The 12,522-nt window shown below is 32.8% G+C and overlaps 1 protein-coding gene across 1 annotated transcript; it reads left to right on the top strand.

Moving 5' to 3' along the window:
- Positions 1–854: 854 nt before the first annotated feature.
- On the top strand, positions 855–3,936 carry LOC123228774 (receptor-like protein kinase HSL1). Its single transcript, XM_044654225.1, has 2 exons — positions 855–3,501; positions 3,599–3,936. Exons 1-2 carry the CDS (start codon positions 855–857, stop codon positions 3,934–3,936), a joined length of 2,985 nt encoding a protein of 994 aa, XP_044510160.1.
- Positions 3,937–12,522: the final 8,586 nt, after the last annotated feature.

The following is a 12,522-nucleotide window of genomic DNA, read 5'->3' as shown; positions in this document are numbered from 1 at the left end:
CTTATATGGCACTGTGAGAGCAAATGATCAAGTAGTTGATCAATTTATGATTAAATTTGATGAGTTACTAATTTAAAGGCTTAAGGTAAACTCTAGTTATTATTATGTAAGTCATTGTGTTTTATTTTAACATTATCTACATGTATGTTCAGAGTATTTTTTTAATTATCAATATTCTTGAGTGTAGAAAGGGGTAGATAGTTCATCAAAATTCTTGGAGTGTTGACGGGGGTTGGTAATTGACACAGATGCTAAAAGTTTTGTCTGAATTAAAGTTTTCTGCAATGTCTTTTTTCCAAAAAGCTTGTCAGATTAATCTTGACGGATTTAAGACTATCTTAATTTCGTACTTTTTTGTTGAATTCTTTCCATTCATACTCATAGCTGTCCGCATAAATTTTTGTGTTCAATTATTTCTAACAGCTTTGACAGACTTGCAATAGTACACACATTCTTTTGAATGAAGTCAAGCGATATACACTTGTAAGTTTATTTACTCTTTATAAGACTTCAAAGTGGTTAACAATGATGATCAAAATGGATGATGATCATAATATTCTTTCGGAAATGAAATATTTTGTGGCCGATCGTTGTCCAGAATTGCAAAACCAAACAAGGAAGTCTTTATTACTTTATAAACCCTGAACACCAAACCTGATTAACTTTTTTTAAATGGGTCTCATTATACGCCTAAACTTTGCTTTACAAGAAACACAACCAATCATTAATGTATTTTGTGGTCAACTTCTTCTTCTTCAACACTGATACCTTCACACGTGTGTTATTCTTACAAGACAACATGACAATCCTTTAAAACAGAGTAAGGTGGGAACAAAATACCCAATTCGAGGAAAATGTTCAATTTTACCACGATTTCAATAGCAATCCTACTCTGCACCTTTCTCTTCATCTTCAACCGCTATGCAATTGCAAACCCCCAACTGTATGATGAAGAACATGCATTGCTTATGAAACTAAAGCAAAATTGGCAAAATCCACCATCTATCGCTCACTGGAACCCATCCAACACCAATCACTGCTCTTGGCCTGAAATCACCTGCACTCGCAATTCCATCACAGGACTATTTCTCTACAACACCAGCATCTCCCAATCAGTCCCATCCTTCATTTGCGACCTTAAAAATCTAGCCCACCTGGACCTACATTACAACTATCTTTCCGGCCTATTTCCAACGGTTCTCTACAACTGTTCTAAACTTCAGCACCTAGACCTCTCTGAGAACTTTATTGTTGGTCCCATTCCTCATGATATCGATAGCTTGTCTCAGCTCCGGTACCTCAGCCTAGCCTCCAATAACTTTTCATTCGACATTCCTGCCACTATTGGAAACATAACGGAGCTTAGGGTACTTGAGCTTCCTCAGAATCAGTTTAACGGTTCTTTCCCATCAGATATTGGCAATCTGAAAAATCTGGAGCAACTAGAGTTGTCACGTAATGCAAAATTTGTGCCATCAAAGCTGTCTTCAAATTTCTCGCAACTGAGAAACCTGAAGAGTTTGTTGATGGCTGAAGCAAATTTGATTGGTGAAATTCCTGAATCAGTTGGCAATATGACTGCGCTTGAGACACTGGATTTATCAAGTAATGGTTTGACTGGAAAAATTCCAAACTGTATTTTCATGTTGAAGAATTTAAGTAGATTATTTCTTGATAGAAACAAGTTGTCGGCTGAGATTCCACAGGTTGTTCAATCACTGAACCTAACTGTCATTGATCTGTCACAGAACAATTTGATTGGGACAATACCAAATGATTTTGGGAAGCTTGAAAATTTGGAAAGGTTGATTTTGATGTACAATCAATTATCAGGCGAAATCCCAGAAAAGGTTGGGGGGATTCCGAGTTTGATAGATGTCAGATTGTTCAGCAACCAATTATCAGGTGCTCTTCCTCTAAACTTTGGTCGATATTCAGCACTTACTAGATTCGAGGTTGCTTCCAATAACTTTACAGGCAAGCTGCCTGAACACTTATGTGCTGGAGGTAAGTTGTTGGGACTAATAGCATTTGATAACAATCTCAGCGGAGAATTACCAGAATCACTTGGGAATTGTAATAGTTTGTTAAGAATCCGGATTCACAACAATAGTTTCAGTGGGAAAATTCCTGTGGGGCTGTGGACGGCATCAAATTTGTCAGATGTATTGATAAATGATAATATGTTCACTGGTGAGCTTCCTGAAAATTTTTCTGGGAACCTATCTTCTGTTGACATCAGCAACAATAAGTTTTCTGGTAAAATTCCTGCTGGAGTGAGTTCTTGGAGGAATCTGCAGGTGTTTAAGGCCAGTAATAACCTCTTGACGGGTACAGTTCCAAGAGAACTAACACTTCTTCCTTCTTTAACTATTCTTTGGCTTGATCGAAATAACCTCTCAGGATCCATTCCCTCAAATTTGACCGCATGGAAAAAGCTTACTTTTTTAAACCTAAGCAGAAATCAGCTCTCAGGAGAAATTCCGGAGGAAATTGGCTCTCTAACTGTCCTTAATAATTTGGACTTGGCAGAAAACAAATTTTCTGGAAAAATTCCACGTCAACTTGGTCTCTTGAAGCTTACCTGCCTCAATCTCTCTTCCAATCTTCTCATTGGAGAAATCCCTAGTGAGTTTGAAAATGGTGCATATGCCAGTAGCTTCGCCAACAATCCTGGTCTCTGCGCACGGAGCTCATTTGTAAACATCAAAATCTGCAGCTTTCAACCCGAAAAATCAAGGGAAGTTTCATCCAAATATTTAGCTTTGTTAATAAGTGCAGCCAGTGTCGTCTTTTTGCTGGCCTTGATATTTTCACTCTTCATGTTCAGAGCTTACGGCAAGAGAAAACTTAGAACGAATACCATGGATTCGAAAATCACTAAGTTTCACTATTTAAATGTCACAGAAAATGTTATTCGGTCAAATTTGATAGAAAATAATGTGATTGGAAGTGGTGGCTCTGGAAAAGTATACTGTGTTCCTGTAAATAGTTTGGGTGATGTTGTTGCCGTGAAAATGATCGGTAATAGCCAAAAGTTAGACCAAGAACAAGAGAAACAATTTTTAGCAGAAGTACAAACATTAGGTAGAATTAGGCATTTGAACATAGTAAAGTTGCTTTGCTGCATTTCCAGCGAGAATTTGAAACTTCTGGTTTACGAGTATCTAGAGAATCGTAGCCTAGATCTGTGGCTGCATAAAAGGAATCATCCATCAATTCCCGCTGGCTCTGGCTTCGGCTATGGCTCAGCCGATAATTTTGCCCTAGACTGGCCTAAGAGGATGCAGATTGCAGTGGGGACTGCCAAGGGACTCTGCTACATGCACCATTGCTGCTGCCCGCCCATTGTCCATCGAGATGTGAAATCAAGCAATATTCTGTTAGATTCAGAGTTCAATCCAAAAATAGGAGATTTTGGTCTAGCTAAAACCCTGGTCAAGCGGGGGGAACTTGAAACAATGTCATCTGTGGTTGGTTCTTTCGGGTACATTGCTCCAGGTGATATATCTTCAAATATTACAATCAAATGTTTTTCACTGAGAAATTGTAAAATTTGCGCCATTATCAAACCTTTTTTTTCTATATTGAAATGTAGAGTATGCTTATACAACCAGAGTCAATGAGAAGACAGACATCTATAGCTTTGGAGTGATCCTTTTGGAGCTAACAACAGGAAGAGAAGCTAATTATGGAGATGAACATACATACCTTGCCAAATGGGCATGGCAACATCTTCAAGATGGCAATCCTATTGTTGATGTTTTGGATGAGGAGATCAAAGAAGCTTGCTATTTGGATGAAATGACTCGAGTATTCAAACTTGGGATCTGCTGTACACGCACGCCACCTGCTGCTAGGCCTAGCATGAAGTCAGTTTTGGAAATGTTAGTCAATCCTCCTGTTACTTTGCATGATAAAACTATAAACACCTAATTTTAATTATTTAACTGAACATTTAGATGATATATTATTATATGATTGAATGACATATGAATTAATTATAAAATAATATGTAATCATATAATAATACATTATTTAAGTACTTAATTAAATACTCAAAAGTAGGTATACATAACATTGTTTTATTTCCCAAGCGAAAATTGTTGCAAGTTTGTGTGCCCAAATCTTGCAAATTCAAGAGGCAAATTCATAAAATGATGTTTAATTTAATTTTTTTCTTGGGATTTTAGTTAAATAACCAACTTTTTAACGGTTTTTTTGTACATAACTAACCTTTTAATTTTATAACCATATAATTGTTAGTCTCAATTTGGACAAACATATCCAATACAAACTGAATTTTTCCTCATTTTCCTCTTTCTAAGAAAGTCAAGTTCCTTCACCATTTGCAGTTTTTGAGCTTTGACTTTGAAGATTTAGAATGCATTTTGAAGGTTTTTGTGTTGTTATTCATCGTTCAAGTGTAGCTATTATGTGCTCCTTTAAGTTTGAATTGTTTTCTAGTCTACAAAATAAAAAAGAAAAGAAAGTTGTAACTATTTTCATACTACATTGTTCCATTTTTTTTTTTTTTACAAATACTTTTCTAATGCAATGTTTCTAAAAAAGCTAGAGATTTAAGTGTATTGGTTGATTTGATTAATTTCAGCAATATCGATTTTTTTGCCTCAAAATAGGACACCTATACATTTATACCACCTAAATATTTTTATTACTTTATGTGCTAAAATACCTAAACTACCCTTGCCTTCAACCTTATAAAAATTTATGATTATAATTTTATGTGAATTGTAATTTACTATTATTTAATATTGTGATTTCATATTATTATACTATTTAATGTTATTATAATGTAGTTAGAGTATTGATGGTTAAAACTAGAAATGAATTGATAAAGATTCAAGTCTAGATCGAAAAACACATGAAGAATGGGTTGACATTAATGTCAACGCCAATGTTTGGTGTTAATATCAACCTTCTTGTGTTTCTAGATCAAAAAACACACAAAGAATGGGTTGACAGGAATGTAAACCCTTGGTGTTAACATTAACCCGTTATTCATGCGATTTTTAATCCAGACTTGAATCTTCGTTAACTCATTCCTAGTTTTAACCATCAATACTCTAACTATAATATAACATTATTAAACAATATAACAACATGAAATCATAACATTAAACAATATAATAATATAAATCACAACATTAAACAATAGTAAATTACATTTCACAGGAAATCATAAACATGAATCTTTATAAAGTTGAAGACAAGGGCAGTTTAGGTGTTTCAATGCATAAAGTAGTAAAAATGTTTAAACTATAAAAAGTATGATATAAATGTATAAATAGACCTATTTTGGAACCAAAAAATTTCAATATCCCTTGATTTTATTGGTGTTTGGTAATTGATGTTATGAAAGGTTTTGAGATTAAACAAAATAAAAGTTTTTTTTTTTTCTAAATTTTGTTGGTTACCAACACATGGGATTGGCGATGAATTCGACAATTAGTGTATTTTCCTTTTGGTTGGCATAGAAAAATATGTGATTTGCAATTAGTGTATTTTATGCATATTTCCTTTGTTGAGATTCAAAATTAGTGTATACTTTTATGATGACTCAAGTTCAAGCCACAAAAAATGCTATTAGCATAAAATGTTTGGCATGTCAATTTGTTTGATTTCTGGGAGGCACCAGACCGAATAGTATATGAGTAAGTCTCTTCAACTTTTGGTGACATGAATCATGAGGAATATATTCCATCAAATGATCTAAAACAAATTTCCTTAATACTTGGATCGACCTTGTAACACCTCTTTCTAGATATATAACCTTAGAGGAAATATGGATCTGAAGAGACCTGTTGAATTGAAACTTCACTTAACATTCATACAACGAAATTAGAACATATATTTAAGCATGATATAGTTAACTTAATATACATGCAAAACGATGTCTAAATATCATTAATTATATAAGACAAAATCCACAAATCATAACATAAATTGGAACACCTAAATCAAATCATCCATAGAGTGCATGAAGCCAAATATAAGGCATAAACTGAATCCGAACCATAAATCAATAAAATAAGTTGAATATCAAATACTAAGCCCTCTTTTCATGCAACTCTCCACAAGTTGAGCACCTACTTACAAAACTATATAGAGGAATGTGTGAATGTTACAACACTCAATAAATAGGTAACCTATCGGGGCACCTAGGTCATTTCAATAACAATAAAGCTCAAACTACATTCCGAGCAAAATTGTGTTTTTAATAAATGTGAGTTTTACTCTCTCAAATGTTTTCTGGTATCTTAGATACCCATTTAGACTATACTTTAGCACTCCATATGCCCTTCCTCCATAGTTACTGTCATTATAGATAACTAGTCTTAAGCTTATAGTATCAATCAGATACTATCTCTTGATCTCAGGGATCCCAAATGCCTTGTGAAAACAAATATGAATAACATCCTAAATGTCTACTATTACTAGTGCATAAAACACATTGCTAGTAGGGCTTATGAGTGACTAAGCTTCAACACCATACTCACACAAGGAATCTAATCACAATCTCTCCCTTTCCAAGTATGCATAGCTACATGATTGCTAACTAAAACCATTCTTCGATAGCCCTTGCCATAAACATGTACATGAAACATCTTACTGTCCACATGAGGAATGATCTAGTATAGTTGTCTTTTTCCATGCACCCCTAAATTAAATGAATTGTTATATGTCTTGATACCAAGTGCATGACGCATCTCATGGGTATTTAGCTACAACCAAAATATTTTCACATATCTTATGCCACATTGCACATAGTTAGTGGTTATTTCAATGTTCATTGTCATTTCTCACTTTTCATAACTCTTTATAAATTAAACCAAAATCCATTTCATTCAAGGTCTATATCGTCTTTCACACAGTTGGACACCTTTCATTAACTAATCATCTTTAGTTAACTCTATTAAGGTTATTTAAGTCCACTCCCTCACTATAGCTTACAATATAAGGGTAAAATTATATTTTGTCACACATATATGATTGTGACTGACCTTACACACTCATTCACCTTAATGATTATGCACTGATGTATACACTCTTGAGTCGTGACCGTGTACTATTACTTTGACTAATGATCTTTTAACTTCTTCCTAATGTCCTTTAACTAATTCCAACTCATCACGACTACACAACCTTTGCACACATGATTGTACTTCCAAATACTTTATGTAAAGGTGTGCACCCTATAATGCACATTCGTTCACTTTCTTTTTACACAAGTTCACAGCCATGCACTGATGCACGATCATGTCGTCTTCTTGCTTGACCATGTACAATTGTCCAACTTTGTGTGCATGGTCATGCACCATTGTCTGTTTGAAAATTCTTGCATTTTTTGACAATTAGGCTTTATTTCTTAATGCACAAAAAGTATATCTCTACCCTATATGTCATTTTTGTCACCCTAGAATACTTGTTTACATGTTTAACATATAAGTCAATCATCATATACCACTGCCAACATATTCTTACTCTTTTTTATCATATTTAACATTTACATACAAATACAATGTGCTTAACATACCATTTCTTTCATAAAACATCAAGAACTAATTCTAACACATATTACAGGCATCACAAATTCAAAAACCTAAAGTAAGGATGAAAAAATCCTACTTACCTCACTTCCAATGATTAGCCATATCAAGATATGTACAAAGACTATGGTGGATCAACAAAGGATTCGTCAATCCTAGTTCGAAAGTTGATATCTTTGATAAGCCTACTAATTAACATCGATGACTACATAAATCTATGGTCACAATAAGATTAAGTTAATGCTCAATCTAATATCATTTGATCACTAATACAAGCATTAGTTTAAGCATATCAAAGGCTCCTTGAGGTAGACACTAAATGTATGCCTCAACCTCAAAAAGATTACATATGATGAAAGGATTGAATTGTATAAGTAACCATATTGCTTATAGTTTAAGAGTATATCATTGACACTTTCGTTAGTCAAGTGACCCTGATACATTGCCAAAAGCCAATCTTGATTTGTATACGGTGACTACCGAGTTGTAGGCTTTACAAGAATCTATCTACTACCAACCTAATAAAAAGCCTATAAGTTACACACAATAAGAGTTGGTCAAACTTTGATGGTATAGAATTATATGAGAAAAATTCTGGTCCAGTACCTAGATAAACAATTTTTAGTCTCAAGAAGTCTTTGGAATTAAAGTGCAAGTTATTACATTTAAGGACCAAAGTGTAACAATAGTGAGGTGTTTAAATGTGATAGAAATTACGGATATTAGATTTTTTCCATTTGGATAAAGATAAATTCAACATGGGTAATTTTGGCCTATGCACAACCGTGCATGGATCATGCACGGGTGTGCATTATCCTTGGATAAAGATTATGCATGAATTGTATCAGCCCTAAAATTTAGATTATCAAGGATTATATAGATAAGATAAATATTGGGTGCGCAGTCGTGCATCCCCATGAGTGGACGTGCATGGTCACTATATACAGAGACGCAATTTCACAATTTCATTACTTATTTCCTTGTATACAACAAACGCATCTTTGTATCGCAAACACTTCCTTATTCACAGACTTCTTAATAGATATTTTGTGACTATTCAAGCCTCTAATTGTTCATGCTTTATATGGATACCAAGCTGCAATCTTACACTTAGATTGAAAGCATAGATTCGTGCATCCTAACAACCAGAAAGACGAAGGAGCCACCAAAGTTGGTATTACTTCTTCGAAACACCTTATGATTGCATAAAATATGTTTGTAATACAGTTTCTATAAACGGATCATGTGGTATTATGATGTTTTTGTGCTTTGAAAATTTCTAAATTGAATATTCAGTTGTGCTCATTTATTTAGTGCCATAAAATCCCATCAATCTCAACCCTACAATAGAGCATTAAACAACATATTCAAAATTACATATTTTTTACATATCACCAACAATAACATCTCAACCTAACAACAAAGCAAAAAATCACAACACTTAACAAATAACACACCATCAATGAAGATGAGTAAATTTTCAATTTGCATATCAATGATACATTATCATCAACAACATCTCAACCTAACACCAAAACAAAAAATCATAACACTGTCTTCTACTTCTTTGCAAATATCATAAGGTAACATTCATTAGCCAATAACATTAAACACATTATCAAAGAAAATTATTACAAATATCATATAGTAGAAAATAAAAAAATCGTAACTAATGAGGCAACTGAATTAGGATCAACAAACTCTTGAAGAAAATTTTATGGAGATAAAACTTTCAAAGTAGTCTTTAGTGTAGCAAATCTATTTCTAGCTAAGGTTTTGGTTAAACTATCCACTTTTTTAAAGTTTGTTGGTACATATTGAATCATTAAATTCTTTGCTACTATCTAATCTCTAGCATAATGAGCGTCCATCTCAATATGTTTAGTCCTTGCATGCAAAACAGGATTGGATGTCAAAGCACTAGACTTTGATTATCATACCACAACATAAAAGGAGCTACAAAATTTAATCCAAGCTTAAAGAAAAGACATTTCAGCCAAGCAATTTTAGTAGTTTTATCTGCTAAGGCTTTATAATTTGTCTTAGCGGATGATAATGTCATATTATTTTACATGTTTTCCATTGTATTACTAAAGATATTGACTTAACTTATTGACTAAGAAAGCTAGACCAGGCCTTGTTAATTTTAGATATTGCAAAGAATCAATTATGCTCTTATGAAGGGCTGGCTAGTTAAAACCTTCAGTGTCACTAGGATATAACTTAATGCTAGCAACACAAGGAGTAGAAACAAGTTTTGCATCACTTACTTTGGCTCAATGATGTAGGTCCTTATCATACTAGTCTAAGACAGATGAACTTCAGTTGTTGTCCATTTTAGTTCAAAACCAAAAAAATAATTAAGAGTAGTTTCATATTATTGAACCAAGCATTATAAGCCTGTTTGAAACCATAAAAAGGCTTTGTTTGAACCAATGACTTAATGAAAACCAAAGGACACCTCAAAATCAGAAAGTTAGAAAAGCATTATCAACATCAATTTTCTTAAGGTCTCACCCATAAAAACTAATAAGTTTATGATAACTCCTATTATGGATGTTAGGTTTTTGGGATGCTAGAAACTAGCAAGGGCAGTGAAAAATAAAACAAAAGATTTCAGAAACCCGAAAAGCCTCAAGCAAATCCTATTTTAGGAAGAAAGATTAATAAAAGATGCATAGAACATTCAAAGAAAGTTCAAGAGCCATATACATGTGTTGGACAGCTCCTTCAATTTCTATGTAGTAAGAATATCATTTTCCAAGCCATGGGAGAAGGAACCTTAGTATCCATATGAAGCATGAACGAAATGAGGGTTTCTATACCAAATAATTGTTAGGAATAATGATATAGAGGGTGGGTATTTGAGAGCATTAAATTGGGTATGAATAAAACTAAAAAGTCAATGGCCTTTGTATAGAAAAGACATTGGGAACTAGAGATTCAGTCAAACCCATATATGAAATCAAAATTATACAATTAGGATAAATCCTAATCCAATGTATATATGATTTCAATATTATCCAATTAGGATAAATCCTAATCCAATAGATATAAGATTAATATTATCTACTAGGATAAATCCTAATCCAATGGATATTACAATCATTTTAAACTTTCAGTTTTATCCAAATATCCCTATATTATTAGGTTGACTTTAAAACAGAATTCATATATTTAATTTAAACAGCAGTTGGATTTGAAACATGAATTCTCATGTGTTTGAGTTCAAACTAAACTTAAGTCCTCCAAACCTTCAATCTAGAATCCAAATCGGGTCTGACTTGAAAATGCAATATCTTTGGAGTTCGATTATGTAACACCCTCTTCCAAAAGTACTTCCCTGCAAAGAAAGATGTTATTAAATTGACTATTTGAACATTTTATTAATAAAAACATAGAATAAGACTCGTAAAATGATTGACTAAAAACCTCATATACGCCAAAAATGTAACATCCGAATTTAGGTGTGTTAGTAAACTCCACTTCCAAAATTACCCCTAGAGTTGATTTTATAACTTGTTGTGTAAAGAAATTGCGAAAGAATTATAGAAAACTAATAAATGAGCAATATTTTTCAAAGGGGGTAAAATGATCATTTTATAAATATTCAAGGGACAAAGTGGGAATTAAAATTGAATGGCACACTTGAAATTATATGGTGGTGCTAAGGGTTTTTGGTAATTGGCTAAGGATAAAATAGTAATTTATGGAAAAGATTAAGGGCAAAATGGTCCAAAAGGCTTATAAACTTATGCCTATTCACTTCCTTCTTCATTTTAGCCGAGAACTCCATGATTTTAGCTAAGCTTTTTCCCTTAACCAAAATTCACCAAAAAACCTAGTTAAACCACCTAATTTCCAGTGCCTCCAGTTATAAAAAGTGTAGATCTGTCAATTCTGGTCAGTTCTAAGGTTAGAAATTTAATTTTTAAGATATGCCAAGTTTAGGGTTTTGATGGATGATTATATTTTTGGTTGATTAAGGTTGCCAGAAAGAAGAAAAGAAGGTGAATAAGCTTAAATCATCTATTTAGCAAATAAAAGGTAAGAATTTCATACTTTACATACTTGAAGTAAATTTGAGTTAGGTTATTTAAATACCCTTTACTTATATAAGTGTGTAAGGTATTAGAATTAAAGTGATTTATGCTTAAAAGGATAAAGAAATTCATTAGGATTCATGTTGTAATTTTTGGCCATAAGGGTAAAAAGGTAAATTTTGGCCATAAGGGCAAAAATGTCATTTTATGTGATATAGGTTAATTTTGCTTAATTATGTGCATAATATGTGTAATAACCCTTATATTAAGCCTACATTGTATATTTTGAAATTAATTAAATGTATGAGATATATAAATGCATGAGAAGAGAATATGATGTTTGATAATGAATGAAAAGAATAAGGGAAAACAATGAATAGGTATATTTTATATTATGATTATGTATGCATACATGAGGAATCATAACATATGCATGATTTAGAAAAAAATAAAGAAAGAGGAAAAACATTTTCTAAGTCATGCATGTTTTCAGAAAATGGAAAATAAGTATTTTTTGTTTTATAATGATTCATATGATACAAGAAAGCAGAAAACATACTTAAAATCCTTACACGCGAGTTGTATTGTGTGGACAGCAAAGAAAAATATCAGCTGTACTGTGTGGACAGCAAAAGAAAAAATATCAGTTGTACTGTGTGGACAACAAAGAAAAATATTAGCTGTACTGTGTGGACAACAAAGAAAAAAATATTCGTGTAAGAGAGAATTATACTTTGTATGGTGACTGCAAGTACTGCCATATGTAGTCGAGACCGGTCAATGACAAAGAGAGAGAAACAAATTAGTAAATATTTTATGAAAGTCATTTGCATTAAAATTATGCATACAAATTTGTGTGGCTGATAAAGAGTTGAGAAAGATGTACGATCAGAAAATAAAAATGTCAT

This window comes from Mangifera indica, chromosome 11, assembly GCF_011075055.1.
Source record: "Mangifera indica cultivar Alphonso chromosome 11, CATAS_Mindica_2.1, whole genome shotgun sequence".
NCBI classification, from domain to species: Eukaryota; Viridiplantae; Streptophyta; class Magnoliopsida; order Sapindales; family Anacardiaceae; genus Mangifera; species Mangifera indica.
Note: the sequence above shows the minus strand (reverse complement) of the source record. Positions and strands in the feature narration are given on the sequence as shown.